Source organism: Gavia stellata, chromosome 5 (assembly GCF_030936135.1).
Source record: "Gavia stellata isolate bGavSte3 chromosome 5, bGavSte3.hap2, whole genome shotgun sequence".
NCBI classification, from domain to species: Eukaryota; Metazoa; Chordata; class Aves; order Gaviiformes; family Gaviidae; genus Gavia; species Gavia stellata.
The window spans coordinates 35,362,211-35,382,229 of NC_082598.1; the positions used below are offsets into that span (position 1 = coordinate 35,362,211).

Here is a 20,019-nt window from a genome sequence, read left to right on the forward strand (position 1 = left end):
GTACATATTCTTACTACTCTATCATACCTTAGCCTCTAACGTTGAAAGGGGAATTCTAATCACTAATATGACTATACGTTGATGCTGTGGTGACAAAATGAATAGTACTTTTTAATTTTAGACTTAGTCAGTGACCTATGAGCATGAGGAATACACAGAGTGTTCACTGTATAGCTGATACTAAAATCAAGTTCTGTCCTGTGTTATGTGCTTCAGAATCAAGGAGAATAGCACAGCCTTGTTTCAGGAGAGGTATCTTGTAGAGAAATGTTTCTGGTCTTAAGATAGCCCTATCAGATTGTGATTTTTCCAACACATTCACAAGAGAGAGATCCTTTTTACCTTGGTTACTGCTGAAAACTTTACCCATGATTATGGTGTTAAGTTGTTGGGGAGACCATTTTTTTAATTATTTCTTAAAAATTTAATTATTTTTAAGGTCTGTTTTGATGGTATGTATTTCCTAAGGAATTCTGAGAATGGTAACAGTTAAAAACAAAGTTTGTAAAACTGATACATGTAGCAGGAATATAGAAATGCCAGATACTTGAGGGTGTTCTCAGTTAACTTTCGAGCATGTGAGAACAGACACAACTCTTCCCTAAATGTATGCTTTGTGCCTGAACAACCTGTGATGATACTGATAATGATTTCTAATATATTAAATATTTACAGAGATTTTTTTAATGGTTCTTTCTAATGTATTTTGGGAAAAAAAGATGAGTTCCTGTCCAAATAGATCATAGATGAATAAAAAGTGTTTGCATTTAGACAAACTGTTGGGTTAGAGATCTGTACAACTGTGTAGAGGGAGTAGAGTTCAAGATGCCTCCTTGCATTCTCATAGGGGCAAAGCTCCCTGCATTAGAGGTATTTTGGAACTGAGGCTGCTCTTTTACTATTCTCCCAAACATACATACACATAGACATAGGAGTAGAAAACCAGACAGTATAAAAATAACTTAAGTGAGCAGGAGAGAGGAGAAGGTTCCATGTGCTCCAATTCAAACAGGGTTATCCAGTCAACAGTAACCAGAAACATCTGTAGACCAAAAAGAATCCATTAAAGGAAAGATTAAGAAAGTGATATTGTCAGGAAAAGGTGAGTGGTTTATGGGCATAAAAGCAAGTAGATAGGAGAGGCCTCAGAGTTCTTGAGAGTTTCCACAGAGTACAGTGATGGCATTTCCTGGGGTCTTTAATTAGCCAAATTTGTTAATTAGATTGGGTATGTACTTTTCTATTGTTCTTTTTAGTTTGCTTCAGCTGCTGTGCACTCTGAACAGTGTGTACATCTGAATAGAATTCCGATGATAGTATTATTTTGATTTGCTCCTTCTAAGCATGCAGCACAGTTTGGACATTTACATTATTTTTATTGTATGCTTAAAGCAGAAAATAGATGATCTTTTCCTGCTATTTTTAGAAAGATGTATGCAGAAAACTCCAAGGGGAAAGAGCAGAACTTGTCCATACACTGTAAAATAAACCATTTTATTTTGACTGTTTTCTTAGTAAAAGTGTTTTGGAAAGTTTGATACGTGATCATGTTGTGAAGTTATTGGCTACTCTTACAGGTGGTCACTTTACTGCCCTCTTTTACTGTTTCTAATAGCATGAATTAATTTGATTGACAGCTTTCCTTTGTGTTCTGTGCTTGCTTTCCATGCTTTCTTTCTTTTTGGCTGAGCCAGGAGACAAGCTTGCTAGTGAAGTATTTTACATCTTTCAGATGGCTTGTGACCTGAACTGTACAGCAGAAGGTATCTGCTGAGATCACATAATTTATTACCAGATTATGAGATCTGAAATGAAAGCGTACATTTGTAAAATATTTATTTTATTAACCCTTCGGAAATCAAAGTTGCATTTGTGACAGGTTCGTTTTTGTTTTGTTTTGTCATCATTACATTTATACAGCATCAATTCAGAGCATCCAGTTTTGGCTTTGGCCAAAACTGTTGCTGTTACACTTTCAGTGTACCAGATGCAGAAGTTTGGGTTGAGTTCTGCTTCAGCAGATTACCAGATATCACCGCTACCACAAAAATTATGCGAGGCCTTTGTGATATTCTCTGTAAGGAAGAAAAAAAAGTTAGTTAGAGAGCTTGTCCTTATATCAGGGAAACTGAATGAACCCATTCACCCTACTCTTCTGTTAAAATGGAGATGACTTCATTGAGACACTAAATTCTCCTCTCTTAGCCATCTGAGAAGATGGTATCGCATGCCGGTTATAAAAGACAAGATAGAGACTCACTCTCTGAAGCTGACATCCTGCACAAAGACCATTAAAAAAATTTAATGTACACCCGTTAAAAAAAAAAAAAGGCTGCTGCCTTTCATGCTGTCCAGCTTATATCCATTCATATGATTCAGAAACTGCTGCTGGGCCAGTAAGAGGCGCTGGCTTTCAGTGAAACTCGAAGAATTATGTTATCTATGTCATTATCAAATATCATAAATCTAGTGAAGCAGAATCCAGCCCATCTTTCCTAAACTGATATGTCTGTCATGCAATGGAATATTCTGAAGGTGAAATCCTTTTTACATGTGAATGGGGACCCATTTTAATATTTACTGTTCTTTCTTGGATTAAGTATAAATTTGCAACCTTTGGAACTTCACCATCTCACTTGTAGCCTTGGCTTTTCATCATTGATTTACAAAATTTCGCATGTAAAAACCCATTTTAAAAAAAAGCATTCATGATATCTGAATGGTACCCTTGTAAAATATAATTAGAAAAACACATGCACATAATTAGGAGAAATTTGTTTTCCATATCTAGCACTGGCTTTACCAAAATAAAAATTGATTCCTCCATTTTAGGCAGTTTGTTGAGAGATCTAAAGCAATTGTAGTTAAATGGCCGTATTTATCATTGCTAACAATATTTGGACTTAATGGACGTTGTACTCTCATGACAGTCTGCTCGGGGTGGCATGATGATGATCAATTAAATGTTTCAATGACTATATGTGGCTATTGATCTATGTGGTTATTTAACTATATTTCAAAGGGTAATTTGAAAGTTTCACAAGGGAAGTTAAGATAATTCGCTTCAGAAAAGGAGCTTGGCCATACTTAAACATTGGGCATTCAAACATTTAGCACTCATATGAGTCCTGCTTATCTCAGTAGGAGTTAGTGAGTTCTTTAGATACTCAGCATTGAGCTGAGAATCCTTCAGAGCTACTATAGCTTTTCAACTTTATCTGTAGTCATATATGAGTATAGTAATTTGTACTCCGATCCAAAGGACACAAATTTGACAGTATTTCTGATTTAGGATTTTCATTTATTTTGATAAAAAGTATATTTTTCACTAATTAGCCTGACTGTCTGCACAGAATAAACTGGCACATTTCACCTAGTAATTCTCAGTTTCCTGCTATTTGGCATCTTTGAATTCTGGTTAAAAAAAAAAGTAGAGGGTCTTGCTAAGAATCTACCTGCTAACTTTCCATGAGCCAGACAAATCAGCTTTGTCCAAAACTAATCAGTTTTAAATATCTGTAAGTAGCAGCGTATCACATTACCAGAAAAAAACAGTGTAAAAAAAATAAATAAGTGTGTATATAAGTATATGTGTATATAGTTCCACCTTCATTAAGCATCTGAAGACAGAACATGATCATACATGAAAATAATGCAGCAGTGCTGTGTTTCACGAACTTCTTCCTCTCCCAATTTCCTGAACAAGGTGGCAACTATGACAGTCGATTTGATGTGGACAAGGGCACTGGAACTATCATTGTCGCTAGACCTCTTGATGCAGAACAGAAATCAAATTACAACTTGACAGTAGAGGCAACAGATGGAACCAGATCTATCAGCACTCAGGTAATGGACTTTCTAATGAAGCACTTACAGAAGAAGGAATTTGTAGCTGGGGTGTAGGAAGGGTGTTGCGTTTTCTCCTTACCATTGTTTCATCCTGGATAATGAATATGGTTTATATAAATTAGGGACTGTGTCTAAAACAGAAGTGGATTCATAGAGCCATGATGTTTGGTGGTCCGGGTAGAAGATTGTGTGTTAGTCTGCTATAGTCTGAATCAGCAGCTTTTAAGTTATATCATTACATTAGCTGAGTAAATGAAAACAGAAACTAAGCCCTTCCATGCATGGTTTACTCACAAGAAAAGGATTAATATTTCTTATCTGAATTAACCCTCTTTATCCAGCTCCCCCCAAATCACCAAATAATATGATTACTTCGCTTGAAATTTAAAAGACAACCATTGTAAGGTTGTTTGGTTTCTATCCCACCCCCTCCACCCCCCTGCCAAGATCTGTGGATGACAAATTGTGCAGTGTCCAAAACAAATTTTTTCAAATTACCTCTCTACTAATGCTCCATGGTGGTGGCAGTTCTTTGCAGTTGGACTAATAAGTTCACTTTAAGGCAGAAGCCTTTTGTGATAGTACTGGAAATAACTCATAGTAAAGTAGGTTATGATGTATATCCCTCCTGTTTTTCCCGTCTAGTTTCTTCCCCCAGCCCAGAACCTGAATATGTTTGGAAATAAGATTTAGCTGAGGTTGGTGTGAATGTAGCCATGAGCATAGGGGAGCTCAGCTTTTCTTCCAAATAGAAAGGAAAGGATTTATTTACTCTTGGATTGGGATAGTGATGTGTTTGTGTTGCCTACCCCTATCATTGACCTACTGCTCAGGAGCTCAAAGAGCAGTAAGTGGGTTGCTGCTGTCTTTTCTGTACATGGAAATCTGTGTTAGGAACGCAATTTCTTGTTGTTTAACTTCCGTGCACTATGTATGTTTTTCTGTTGTCTTTTCTAATGTCTTACATGTTGTCTTCCTCCTTTTGGCCAGAGGGAAAGATGTTTCTTGTCAATGTTTAGGATTTAAAACAGAATCTTTATTGAGCTGACTCCATGTCTGGAGGCTTGATAGGTCAAATAGACTAAATTCAATAGTAGAAGATTGCAAGGTTAGCAGTTTCCTTTGAGAGCTGCCTTTTCCTTTAATGGTGACAATTGTGAGTGATATTCTAGACTATGAATCTCCAATCACGACAATATGTCCCCCAGCCAGAACTTACTGCTGTCATAGCTGTGGTGCCATTGCTGCTGGTACTGATAACCACCACAAAAGGTTTGGAGAATCCTGCTGTAAATATATTGCCTAGTTGTAGTAAAAATATTGAGCAGATTAATTTCTAATAATTACAGAATGCTGGATAGAAGGCATGAATTAGTTTTAAAAAAAAAAAAAAAAGAAACCCTAATCCAACTAAAAGATAATTCCTTTTGCCAGGAAAGTCAGAAAGACAGCAAGAGGCTTTCCACACACAGATTACTCCCTTGCCCCCGCCCCGAATGCAGTCAAAAATGCCACCATGCAGAGTGTGTTGGGGTAGCCTGGGGACTGGATTTGTGGTCTCGATGACTGCAGATATTCTATCCAGTGCTACTGCTTATATAGCTGAATTTATGCAGGCATCCTGAGCTGTCACAGTTGAACCATAATCTGCTTTGTCTTCTGGAATGACCAAGAATTGGAAGGTCACAAAAACACTTTAACCCTCACCCCTTCTCTTCCTCTGGGTTACGTGATTTATTTAGTTCTTCTCAGAAGTGCACAGTGTAGCTTTTGTCCAATTTCTTTAAATGAATTTGTTATTTTAGCATTTTGTAAAGCTGAGTGAACATTACAAACATGTACCACAGCAGTCTTCTGCAGCAGAATTGGAGTAGTAGTCTCAAATTTATCGTCTCTTATTCCTGTGATTGCTTTTTGTATGATCTTCTTTTGTGTCTTTCTTTTCCTCTCTCAGCTAGAGTTGGCAGGAGCAGAGGTTGTGGTTTCTCTTACAAGCAAGCACAAAGACTTCCTTTGCATTGTTTTCCTTTTTTCCCCTGCTTGTGGGATAAGCACAAGTTATACTGTTGCTGCTTGAGTCTCATGTTATAGATTGAGGAGCATGGATTAGTTCAAACCCTGCAATTGTTGGTGCATGAACAGAGTCCTAATTTTAACTGATTCTCTTATCTCCCCCATAACTCCTGGTCCACCCAAATGGACTGATCTGGTAAGATAGCCCGCAGGACTATTGTTAAGATGCATTTCAGATGAGGCTTAACTTCAGGGGAATTAAAAATGTTGATATGAAATCAAAGTTGAAGGTGTGATTTATGGCTGCCAGTGTGTAAATTCCATTACTCACTGCTGAAATAATGAAGATTAAAGTTTGAGTGTTGATGTTGTGTTAGATTCTTCTTAGAGCTGATAAACAGTTAAAATGGAGTGACAGCGAAAGGAAATTCTGAATACTGAGTGCATACATTAGGAACAACAATATGCCATGCACAGTTTTTAGCTTACAAAGTAATTGCCGTAAACATTGGAAATACAGTAAACAATTTAACAGAACTTGATTAACAGCAGATTAAGTAATTTTACGTTTAATTTGAAAAAGGAAATGAAATTTTCAAGACACTGGGGAGGGGGACAGGAAACGAAGATCTTACTGTGTAAAAGCAGTGTATTGAATCTCACTTTAAACTAGAAGGCATTTGCTGGCCTCAGGCCATTAACATCTGTAGAGTATTTGACTCTTTCAGGACTTCGGTTAAATAGCTTTTTTGAAAAATACAGCAGCAGTAGGCGTGGAGGCTGTTAGAATTTTGCATGCATCTAAATGCCAAATGCATGATGCAAAACAATGACAAACAAATTCCAGGCCTACAGTAGTGGTGTTTGACAGATGATGTTAGAGATGACTAGTGTCACACTAGTAAGGAATATCATTCAAAAACCAAATTAATGTACTTATGTTTTTGAATTATGATGTTTTGGCCTTAAATAGAAAAGGTTATTCACAGGATGTAAGTAGCAATATATGAACTATTGGGTTGCTTTTTGAGGGGGAGGGGGAAGAAAAGAAAAAAAAAAATCCTGTTTCTAGTTATAGCTGTTTCCAGTCATTGCTATGTCTATCAATTTTTTTCACTGGAAGTAGTACTTAAGATGTTTTAAAGCTAATTGCAGCATTTTACCTATTGCTGTGCTATTGCAGAATGTTTAATCTTGCTTTATGCAAAATTTACATCAATGTTATGCTTTGGGGTTGATTTGGGAATGAAGGATAGAATGTTCTTCTTTGATTACATGAGCATTTTTGCTTGCGATCACCACACAGCTCCACAGAGAAATTTTACAACTGGAATGCAGTTACATTATCTCTGGATAATAGAACTTTTTGTTTATGAAAAGTATTATAGAATAATAGTATGGTTTGGGTTGGAAGGGACCTTAAAGATCATCTAGTTCCAACCGCCCTGCTGTGGGCAGGGACACCTTCCACTAGACCAGATTGCTCAAAGCCCTGTCCAGCCTGGCCTTGAACACTTCCAGGGAGGGGGCATCCATGACTTCTCTGGGCAACCTGTTCCAGTCCCTCACCATCCTCAGAGTGAAGAATTTCTTCCTTATATCTAATCTAAATCTACCCTCTTTCAGTTTAAAGCCATTACCCCTTGCCCTATCACTACATGCTCTTGTACAAAGTCCTTCACCAGCTTGCTTGTTAGGCCCCCTCCCTCAACCTGCTGGTTGCACTGCTTTTGATGCAGCCCAGGATACAGATGGCTTTCTGGGCTGTAAGTGCACATTGCTGGCTCATGTTGAGCTTTTCATCAACCAACACCACCTCCTCAGGGCTGCTCTCAATCCATTCTCTGCCCAGCCTGTATCTGTGCTTGGGATTGCCCTGACCCGTGTGCAGGACCTTGCACTTGGCCTTGTTGAACTTCATGAGGTTCGCATGGGCCCACCTCTCTGTTTTTAGTGTGTTATACATGTTACTTTAAAATAACACAAACTTTTCATGTATTTTTGTTCTCAGGTGCACAAACAGATATTTTTCTGTGTGGGTCTTTAAAATTGCACTCACAATTATTACTTCAGGTGCCTTTCATTTTATTTGAAGGCCTTAACAGTTTACATGAAAACTTGGCCCTCTTACATTTAAAACAAAATTGCACATCTAGCACCTGTCAGCATCAGTAAGAATCCCTGTCTTGAAAGTAGGGCTTCCTTAGTACATTTACTTAATAATTTAGATTGGAAGGAGCCCCTGGAGTTCATCTAGTTAAAACACCTGCTCAAAGCAGAGCAAACTGTAAAGTTGGATCAAGTTGTTCAGGGACTTGTCAGGTTCTAAGTGCCTGGGATGACAGGGGTACCACCTCTTCCTTGGACATCCTTTTATGTTAGTGTTTAACAACCCTCCTTGAAAATAATTATTTCTTATGTGAGATTGTAATTTCCCTTACTGGAGCTTGTGAGTTTCACCTCTTGTCCTTTCACTGTGCACCTCTGAGGAGAGTCTGGCTGTCTTTCCTGCAGCCTTCCCTTTAGACAGTGGATGAAGAGCTTTTAGATCCCCATTGATTTTAATGGCCCTTCACTGCATTCATTGCAGTTTGTCAAGATGTCTCTTGCACTGCGGGGTGCAAAACTGTAGTGGATCTGCAGTCCCACCAGTAAGTGTCAAATAGAGGGGAATAATTCCTTTCCCCCTACCTGCTGCTCCCCTTATTCAAGCAGCCCAGTATGCAGTTAGCCAAGTTATAAAAAGGCTGCTCATCGATTCACGTTATGCTTGTCCACCAGAATCTGCGGAGGGGCATAAAGTAACAACATCAGCGAGCGAGAAATGAATCCTAAAGTATGTAGATAAAACACCTTGCACTTGAGTCAGAAGACAAACTTTGGATTTTAGGTACATTTAAAATGATTTCACTAATAGATCAAATTGTGTATTTGTAGTTGTGTTTACCAGTATGGAAAAAAACCTGCATGCCTGAGCAAGTAGTTTGACAAGTAATGAAATACCTGAACAAGCCACTCATAGTGACTGAGTCATTATGTTTATTCCTTAGCAATATTTTTGTTAATAATTCATATTTAATAGTGCTGTACATTTTGATGAGTCATCTCCTTATCTGCTCAGCCCAACAGTACCTTTTTGGAGGATGTCTTCTCATGTGTTTAGTGGTAAGGTCATTTTAACTGCTTCACTAGCTAATACCAGAGGAAGTTGATGCTAAGTTCTTCTGATAGTATGATCAACAGATCACTTCTCAGTTAAGCTGGTTCATTGGCTAGGTGGTTAGTCTTGCAGGTACCAATATTGGTTTCACAGTCACTACATTCCTGGCATTTAACTAAGTACTTTGCATAGGTTTTTTTGGTGCTCCATTCTAGAAATGCTCTTTTTCTGTATTCATTTTGTCTAGTATCAGTAACACAGGTGGCCATGTCTTCCTCTCCACAGAGTAATCTAATACAGTTGCTCTGGAGTTGCATTCCCTCTCACCTCCGATTTTGACCTAAGTTTCTGTATTTCCTCATTTGAGGGGGAAATAGACGTCAACTTAAATAGCAGTTTTGATTTAAATTCATCAAATTTGACACTTCATCTTTTCACTTACTCTTTTTCTGAGTCTAAACTTAATGATCTGTTGAGCATGGGAATTGAATAAGAAATTGTTGACGTGTTCGTTTTGAAAGCATATTATCCATTAATTAAGTGTTGTGATTGTATTTGGTCTTTTAACCTTTTATTTATACAAAAGATATTTGTGTAGTTTGATTTGTATTAAGGGTTGAGGTTTTCTGCATTTTTTTTTTTTGTTGTTGGCCATCTTCCTTTGGTTTCATTTTCCATTTTCCTGATCACCAGTGTTCAGCAAGCAGGTGTTTTTACTGAAATGCTATGTAAGTGACTGTATTGGACTCTTCTGTCTTTCTTCTTCCAAGATGCATTAAAATGTATTTTATTTATACAGAATTTAAGAAGAAACAAACAACTGTGCTTGTGTTGCTTTATTACATCCTCTCTAATCATGACAATCCAAAAAAAAAATCACATATTTAAGGTCATACTCTTTTCATTCTTGCTCTTCATTTTTCAATTGAATTTGTTAGTGAGTATATTGAAAAACTTGACCTAATATGTATCCTAATATGTAGATCACCTACCATAAATTTTTCTCCCCACTGAAAATCAGTATTTATTCCAACTCTTTGTTTTCTTTCTTTAATCAGTTTCTAATTACTGACAAAAACGAACTCCTTAGTTTCCATAGCAACATCTTGCAAGGGATTTTATCAATGTGCCAAAAGATTAGTTTATTTTCTATTTCTTCCATTTTCTGAGAAATCTAATAAATTGTGGGAGGCGGCATGTTCTGTGCAGTGGTAGTTTGTATTTATCCTAACAGACTGTTTCAAACACTAAAAACTGCCTATGTTTATGAATATTTCCCTAAATGTACTACATATTGGATTATGGCTCACTGACCTGCAACATCTAGGACTGCATCTACTAAAAATGTTACGAGGCTTGTGTGTGTGGCTTGGACACTGGTGTGTACACACATACATGCACATGCCCCCCTCCCTGCCCTGACTGTCTGGAGGTAGAGCGCAGTATTATTAACAGCACATGTTACATTAGGAAATGTAATGAGCTGAAAGAGGATTATTTCTGTGTGAGGGCGAGGAGGAGTACAGTGCCTCTGCTGCCTTGGAAAACATTGCTTAAAATTCCAGATTTGCACAGATAAAAGGGATTTTTACCCACCCTGGTAAAGGAATTCTTACTAAGGAATTCTTTTTCATCTTGCTTTAGACAAAAATCATACCCTTTAAGATGTCTTACCTAAGGCATTTTTGATCATATAGATTTCTGGTTTGACTTTGAGGAAGGTGAGGCAGATTTGGGTTAAGTGAGATTCTTCTTCCCTACACCTCTTGGATCTCTCCCCTTCCCTGAAAAATAAAAATTGTCTTGCAGTGGAATTATTTTAGTATTGTGGTCTGATTTTTAATGAAATATCCTCTTTTCATCTCTGTTTCCCAAATATCATCAATGCTTTCCCCATTCCATTGTATCATTTCAGGTCTACATCAAAGTTATAGACACAAATAATCACAGGCCTCAGTTTTCTGCTTCAAAATATGAAGTTGTTATACCTGAAGACACCGTACCAGAGACAGAAATCCTGCAAGTCAGTGCCACAGACAGAGATGAGAAGAATAAACTGATTTATACTATGCAGGGCAGCACTGATCCCATCAGTCTTAAAAAATTTCGTCTGGACCCTGGAACTGGTTCTCTTTATACCTCAGAAAAATTGGATCATGAGACCATGAACCAGCATATTCTCACAGTAATGGTAAATAAATGCAAAATTTCTTCTGTAGTCAATAACAAACAGAACTTTTTTGATGTCTTTTTAATTTGTCCCCTTAATTCAAACATTTATTTGTATGTTTAATTTATATGCAGTCGTTGTTTCTGTGACTTGTACAGATTGAACCTTGAATTATTACTAATATTTTATGAACTACTGAAATAACAGTGCTAATTACTAGGAATGTGCTAACTGTTTCAGGTTCGAGATCAAGATGTTCCTGTAAAGCGCAACTATGCTAGAATCATCATTAATGTTAGTGACACAAATGATCACGCTCCATGGTTCACCAGCTCTTCCTATGAAGGACGGGTGTATGAGTCAGCAGCTGTTGGATCAGCAGTACTCCAGGTTACAGCATTAGATAAGGACAAAGGAAAAAATGCAGAAATTGTGTATTCTATTGAATCAGGTATATTGACTTTCTTACATCTTCAGTTTATTTCGAAACAATGCTTGATGATACTTTGTTTCAACCGTAGACATGTAAAAAATAGCTATAAAAAAGAGGGCAGTACAGGTGTATGTGTTGTATTCTGCGAGATGTATTTAAGATACAGCCTCAGAGCATTTAAAAGAAAACTGCAATGACAAATATTAATCTCCCTTAGCTGTTTATATTATCCTTTAGATACATTTAGAACATTTTAGTAGTAGTAAAAGAAAAAGCTACCTTTAAACCCTTACGAGGGGTGTGTTCTTTAGAAATTACAGAAACCTTAAATTCAGATCTTAAAAAAGCATTTTTTTTTGATAATGTAAGTGATATTTTGTGGCATAGGCAAAGCAAGGATTTGATTAAAATAGTAAGAGCCTGAGACAAGTGCTTTCGTGCTTAGCACAACGTGAAAGAAAGGAGCTCTAAAATAATTTACAAATATCACAGAATCACAGAATGATAGGGGTTGGAAGAGACCTCTGAAGATTATCTAGTCCAACCCCCCCCACCAGAGCAGGTTCACCTAGAGCAGATTGCACAGGAATGCATCCAGGCGAGGTTTGAATATCTCCAGAGAAGGAGACTCCACAACCTCTCTGGGCAGCTTGTTCCAGTGCTCTGCCACCCTCAAAGTAAAGAAGTTCCTTCCTCATGTTTAGATGGAACTTCCCATGACCAAGTTTGTGCCTGTTACCTCTCGTCCTGTCACTGGGCACCACTGAAAAAAGACTGGCCCCATCCTCCTGGCACCCACCCCTTAAGTATTTATAAGCATTAATAAGATCCCCCCTCAGTCTTCTCTTCTCCAGACTAAAAAGACCCAAGTCTCTCTGCCTTTCCTCAACTAGAAGGATGTTCCAGTCCCCTAATCATCTTTGTAGCCCTTTGCTGTACCCTCTCCAGCAGCTCCCTGTCCTTCTTGAACCGGGGAATCCAGAACTGGACACTACTCCAGGTGCAGCCTCACCAGGGCTGAGTAGAGGGGGAGGATAACCTCCCTCGACCTGACCTGCTAGCCACGCTCTTCTTGATGTACCCCAGGATGCCATTGGCCTTCTTGGCCCCAAGGGCACACTGCTGGCTCATGGACATCCTGTTGTCCACCAGGACCCCCAGGTCCCTTTCCACAGAGCTGCGCTCCAGCAGGTCAGCCCCAAACCTGTACTGATGCGTGGGGTTATTCCGCCCCAGGTGCAGTACCCTACACTTCCCTTTGTTGAATTTCATAAGGTTCCTCTCTGCCCAACTCTCCAGCCTGTCCAGGTCACGCTGAATGGCAGCGCAGCCTTCCGGCGTGTCCGCCACTCCTCCCAGTTTTGTGTCATCAGCAAACTTGCTGAGGGCACACTCTATCCTTTCATCCACGTCATTGATGAATATACTGAACAGGACTAGACCCAATACTGACCCTTGGGGAACACCACTGGTTACAGACCTCCAACTAGACTCTGTGCCACTAATCACAACCCTCTGAGATCAATCTATCAGCCAGTTTTCAATCCACCCCACTGTCCGTTCATCTAACCCACACTTCCTAAACTTGCCTATGAGGATGATGTGGGAGATGGTGTCGAAAGCCTTGCTGAAGTCAATGTAGACAACATCTACTGCCCTCCCCTCATCTATCCATCCAGTCATGCCATTGTAGAAGGCTATCAGATTGGTCAGACATGACTTCCCCTTGGTGAATCCACGTTGACTACTTCTGATAGTCTTCTTTTCCTCCAGATGCTTTGAGATGATGGAACGAGCTGTTCCATCATCTTTCCGGGGATGGAGGTGAGGCTGACTGGCCTGTAGTTTCCTGGGTCTTCCTTCTTTCCCTTTTTGAAGGCTGGAGTGACATTGGCTTTCCTCCAGTCCTCAGGCACCTCGCCTGTTCTCCAGGAGCTTTCAAAGATGATGGAGAGTGGCCCAGCAATGACTTCTGCCAGCTCCCTCAGCACTTGCAGGTGCATCCCATCAGGACCCATGGACTTGTGGATGTCCAGTTTACTTAATTGGTTTCTAACTTGATCCTCCTCATCCATATACTTAACCACTAAGTAGTCCCAGTTTTTAAGTTAAACTTTCTGATAGATGTAGTATGGAAGGGGTTGCTTTGCATGGTTCCCTCTGGCTGATTTTTAGATAATGGGACTGCTATTCTAGCTCAATAAAATGTATAAGAAATTCTCTAATAGCTGGTCAATTTGGCATTAAGGCTCCTTTCAAATTGCAGGCTGGAGAAGAGCATTAGGTGCTGCTGCTTATCTTTAACATCAGAGTATCTTTCTGAACTTGCTTGTAACAATGCAATTCAAATGATGGCAGTTTTGAATAATATGAAAACAAGATGACGTTGACTGAGTTCACTTACGAGACAGAAGTGAGGTTTGGTTCAGTCCATTAAATCTAGATACAAGCCTGTCATGACTCAGGTCCTGAACTATTTAGGCACTATGACTGGGAAGAAAAAAAGTTATTTAAATTTCATTACCTATGTGTAGTACTACTTTCAAGGTAGAAAGTAATTTAAAATAAAAATCCCAGTAACAAGCATAAGAAACTGTATATTAAAGAGAACAGTAGGTAAAAAGTTATTCAGTTACTGTTGCATGCAAGGTGATGTATGCAAATGCTTTTTTTTATTTGACATAAGTTGCTTTGTAAAGCATAGGAATTGTTTACAGTAAATATTTTCCTTTTCTTCCCCTAAAGTGTTGTTTTGATATGAAAACATACTTTAACACTGTATTAAAACAAAGCTGTGATTATGATACTCTGAAGAGGAAGAATGTATTTAAGTGTCTCATAAGTTGCTTAAAATATATGTTTGTTTTCTGTTATTTGTAGAAATATGGCCTTTTTACTAAGCAGGACACTAATGTCCATGAAACTTTTCTCTTGCCTTTCCCATTTCAGTAGTGCTTGTTTTACAAATGCCAAAGCATGGCAGGAGAAAAACATGTGTGTGTGCTGTCTAGAATGAAGTTGCACCCTGTTCTCTTCCTTTCTTCTAGCTTTTTGTAGGAGTAAGTGTAAGACTTTCTTAGGTTTGTTTTACAGGACTGTAATCTACTGGGAGGTTAAAGCATTATAATTGATGTTCTAAGCATATGGAAGGAACATTCCTTAAATGTTTGTAATGGCTGCTTAGATTTGTAATGGGGTATTCTAAGAACGCCACTGTGTTTAGAGCCTCCACTAAAAAAACAAACCCAAACAAAAAACACAAAAAAACACCCTCTTGCCTACTTGTGTGCATAATTCAGAAGTTCTTAATGAATTTTTTCCATGCTGAGAACATGGCTTTAGTAATGTCATTTTTCAAGGAAGTAAAATGTTAAGTCTTACCCTATTTAGTACATGAGCTAAATACTGTATGCAGAGTAGTTCAGCAATATATTTGAAAATACAAAGAAAGCAAGTGTTTATTAAATGGCAGCTGGTAATCCTCAGCAGGTACTATTTTTTTTCTAATACTATCACAAGGAATAACTTGCCTGTGTATTAATAGGAAGTTAGGAGAGAGATGACTATTGGTCCAATTCAGAAAGATTAATTTTGAAGCAGTGATTTAAACAATACTTGCATAAGCAATTAAGGTTCAAAAGTGTGAATTCATTAAAACACTTCCTTTTTTCAAAGCAGTCTAGTTATTGTAGATCATAAAATGTAACTTGTATTCCACTACTGTTAACTTCTGAATAACAATTTTCTTTCAGCTTCAGTAGATATTTAAGTTGGCTTAAACATGAACTCAGTGACAAAGATAATTCGAAGAAAATACGTAATTTGTAATGTTGAAACTTGCAAAATACTTGTTATCTTTTTAAGGTTTTTTAATGCAAAATGAAACAAATTTTTTTGTATTTATTTTCTAGGCTTGGATGGCTTTGCTAACTTATGTTTTATGCAATGTTTCCACAACTAAACTTAGAATTAGTGCTAACACTTGATTACAGAAAACTTTCCAGAGAGGCTAACAAATGTTTGTTAAACAAAACTAAGAAACTTTAATATTCTCTGTGTTCTCACTACGTGATCTCTTTTAGTATATAGCTAATCAAGCAATCAACCTTTAAGTTCTGTATACCTCTTTCTTACTACTTTTCTTTTTCTTCACAGGGAATATTGGAAATTCCTTCTTTATAGATCCCATTTTGGGTATGATTAAAATTGCAAAGGAATTAGATCGTAGTAACCAGGAAGAATACAACCTGACAGTAAAAGCTACAGACAAAGGAGATCCTCCAATGAGTGAAGTGACCTCTGTACATATATTTGTTACGGTTTCTGATAATGCCTCACCAAAATTCACAGCCAAAGAATATTCTGCAGAAATCAGTGAAAGTGCCAGCACTGGCAGTTTTGTTGGAATGGTTACAGCATACAGTCAGTCTTCTGTAGTTTATGAAATAAAAGATGGTAATATAGGTGATGCCTTTTCCATCAACCCGAACTCGGGTGTCATTGTTTCTCAGAAGATGCTTGATTTTGAAACTTTGCCTATTTACACTCTAACTGTGCAAGGAACGAACATGGCTGGCTTGTCCACTAATGCAACAGTTTTTGTACATCTTCGGGATGAGAATGACAATACACCAATTTTTATGCAGGCTGAATATACAGGACTCATCAGTGAATCAGCTTCAATTAACAGTGTGGTTCTGACTGACAAGAATATCCCATTAGTAATTCGAGCTACAGATGCTGATAAAGAGTCTAATGCTTTGCTTGTTTATCAAATTGTTGAACCATCTGTCCGCAAGTATTTTGCCATTGATTCTAGCACTGGTGCCATTCGGACAGTAATGAGTCTGGACTATGAGGAGACAAATATTTTCCACTTTTCAGTGCAAGTACATGATATGGGGATACCACATTTATATGCAGAATATGCAGCTAATGTTACTATTTATGTAATTGACATCAATGATTGCCCTCCTGTGTTTTCAAGAGAGTTGTATGAGACATCCATTTTGGTTCCAACCTATAAAGGCGTGAAAGTCATCAGTGTAAATGCCACTGATGCTGATTCAGGCATTTTTTCACAATTAATTTATTCCATTATTGAAGGCAACATTGGAGAAAAATTTTCAATAAACCCTAAGACTGGAGATATAACAGTACAAAATACAACTCAGTTAAGAAGCAGATATGAATTAACAGTGAGAGCATCTGATGGCAGATTTGCAAGCACTGCATCTGTAAAAATTAATGTGAAAGAAAGCAAAGCAAGCCAGCTGAAGTTCACACAGAGTTCTTACTCTGCAACAGTGCAGGAGAATTCCACAGAGGCAAAAACAATAGCTGTTGTTACTGCTGTAGGGAATCAAATAAATGAGCCTCTGTTTTACCATATTCTAAATCCAGACAGCAGATTTAAAATAAGCCCAACTTCAGGAGTCCTTTCAACAACAGGAATACCATTTGATCGTGAACAGCAAGAATCTTTTGATGTCGTCATAGAAGTGACAGAGGAATATAAACCATCAGTTGTTGCACACATTGTAGTTAAAGTCACAGTGGAAGATGTAAATGATAATGCACCATTTTTTGTCAATCTTCCGTATTACGCTGTCGTTAAAGTAGACTCTGAAGTAGGCCATGTTATTCGACGTGTCACTGCAGTAGATAAAGATACAGGCAGAAATGGAGAGGTGCATTACTATCTCAAAGACCATCATGAACATTTCCAGATTGATCCCACTGGTGAAATCTCACTGAAGAAGAAGTTTGAACCAGACACACTAAATAAGGAGTATATGGTCACAGTAGTGGCAAAAGATGGAGGAGACCCTGCTTTTTCTGCTGAAGTTATAGTCCCAATTGCAGTTATGAGTAAAGCTATGCCAGTCTTTGAAAAGCCTTTCTACAGTGCAGAGATACCAGAAAACACTCAGCTCCACAGTCCTGTGGTACATGTACAAGCAAACAGCCCAGAAGGACTTAAGGTGTTTTACAGCATCACAGATGGAGATCCTTTCAATCAGTTCACTGTCAACTTCAACACTGGAGTTATAAATGTTGTTGCCCCTCTTGACTTTGAGTCTCATCCAGCCTACAAACTGAGTATTCGAGCAACAGATTCCCTAACTGGGGCGCATGCTGATGTGTTTGTAGACATAATAGTGGAAGACATCAATGATAATCCTCCTGTGTTTACAGAGCAGTTTTACACTGCAGCACTTTCTGAGGCATCTGTCATTGGAACATCTGTTGTACAAGTGAGCGCTACAGATGCTGATTCTGGAACAAACAGGGGGATTTCCTATCATTTGATTGAGGATAATAATGAAAGTCATGACTACTTCCACATAGATAGCAGCACTGGACTCATTCTTACAGCAAGAACTTTGGACTATGAACAAATGAAACAACACAAGTTACTAATAAGGGCCATAGATGGTGGCATGCTGCCCTTGAGCAGTGATACCATTGTAACTGTTGATGTAACCGATCTCAATGATAACCCCCCTCTTTTTAACCAATTGCTTTATGAAGCTAGAATTAGTGAACTGGCTCCCCGAGGGCATTTTGTGACATGTGTGCAAGCCTCAGATGCAGATAGTTCAGATGTTGACAATCTGGAATACTCCATTCTGACAGGCAATGACCAAAAGAATTTTGTCATTAATAGTAAGACTGGCATTATCACCATCTCAAACCTACGCAGACAGACACTGAAGTCACATTATAATCTTAATGTGTCTGTTTCTGATGGGGTCTTCAGAAGCTCAGCCCAAGTCCATATAACTGTAACCAGTGCCAATATGCACAGTCCTGTTTTCAGCCAGAATGAATATGAAGTTGAACTAGCTGAAAATGCTCCATTGCATACTTTGGTGACTGAAGTTAAAGCAACAGATGAAGATTCTGGTACTTATGGCCACATCACTTACTATGTTGTGAATGAGTTTGCCAAAGACAGATTTTATACAAATGAGAGAGGGCAGATATTTACCTCTGAAAAGCTTGACCGTGAAACACAAGCAGAAAAAGTAATTGCCATTACTTTAATGGCCAAAGATTCAGGAGGAAAAGTTGCTTTCTGTACTGTTAATGTAATACTTACAGATGACAATGATAATGCTCCTCAATTCCGAGCAACAGAGTATGAAGTAAATATTGGATCTGATGTTCCACGGGGTACTTCTGTCATTAAAGTCTGGGCATCTGATGCTGATGAGGGTACAAATGCAGACATCACATATGCTATTGAAGCAGAGTCTGAAAATGTTAAAGAGAATTTAGAAATTGATTCATTGTCTGGTGTAATTACTACAAAAGAAAGCTTAATTGGTTTAGAAAATGAGTTTCTGACCTTCTTTGTTAGAGCAGTCGATGGTGGATCCCCCCCAAAAGAGTCAGTTGTTCCTGTCTATGCTAGAATACTCCCACCAGAAGTGCCTCTTCCAAAATTTTCAGAGCCGTTTTATTCTTACACTGTTTCTGAGGACATTCCAATTGGGACTGAGATAGATGTTATCAAAGCAGAGCATAATCAGACTTTAGTTTATAGTCTGATTAAAGGGAACACTCCTGAAAGCAATAGAGATGATTTTTTTGTGATTGACTGGCAAACTGGAGAGTTGAAACTTGAGAAGAATCTTGATCACGAAACGACTAAATGGTACCAGTTCTCAGTTCAAGCACAGTATGCAAATGAAGATTATAATGTTGTTTCCTCAGTAGAGGTAAGCATTCAGGTAAAAGATGCAAATGATAACAAACCAGTTTTGGAGTCCAATCCATATGAAGCGTTCATTGTAGAAAACATGCCAGCTGGAACAAGAGTCATCCAAGTTAAAGGAACTGACTTTGATTCAGGACTCAATGGGCAGGTTACTTACAGCTTGGATCCTTCTCAAGAACTAGACATTATAGAGTCTTTTGCCATAAACATGGAAACTGGCTGGATTACCACTCTCAAAGAACTTGATCATGAGAAACGAGACAAATACAAAATCACAGTGGTTGCATCTGATCGGGGTGAAAAAATTCAACTGTCTTCTATGGCTGTGGTTGAAGTTACTGTTACGGATGTGAACGACAATCCTCCACGCTTTACTGCAGAGATATATAAAGGAACAGTCAGTGAGGATGACCCTCCTGGTGGGGTAATTGCCATCTTGAGTACAACTGATGCTGATACAGAAGAAGCCAATAGACAAGTCTCTTATTACATTACAGGTAAATCTTTTTGAGTAATGTCAGAATAATAATTTAAGTGGTCCTGGAATGATGTGAGATACAACTTAATCTTCCAAAGTATTGAAAAGGATTAGAAACCATAGAGCTGCAAAGAAAGAATGTCTGTGTCTTTATATGAATATTAGAAACTTCAAGGGAAAAAATTAGTTT

At 38.2% G+C, this 20,019-nt stretch overlaps 1 protein-coding gene across 2 annotated transcripts in view; it reads left to right on the top strand.

The window, feature by feature from the left end:
• The window catches only part of FAT1 (FAT atypical cadherin 1), a 104,531-nt gene that overhangs the window by 56,866 nt on the left and 27,646 nt on the right, over window positions 1–20,019 (top strand). Inside the window, exons 6-10 of one of the 2 annotated variants that reach the window (XM_059817978.1) lie at window positions 1,695–1,763; window positions 3,707–3,846; window positions 10,938–11,213; window positions 11,433–11,643; window positions 15,781–19,848. In XM_059817978.1, the coding sequence (XP_059673961.1) occupies window positions 1,695–1,763; window positions 3,707–3,846; window positions 10,938–11,213; window positions 11,433–11,643; window positions 15,781–19,848 (4,764 nt within the window). The remainder of the gene's footprint in view (window positions 1–1,694; window positions 1,764–3,706; window positions 3,847–10,937; window positions 11,214–11,432; window positions 11,644–15,780; window positions 19,849–20,019) is intronic. The other variant, XM_059817976.1, reaches the window with a different exon arrangement.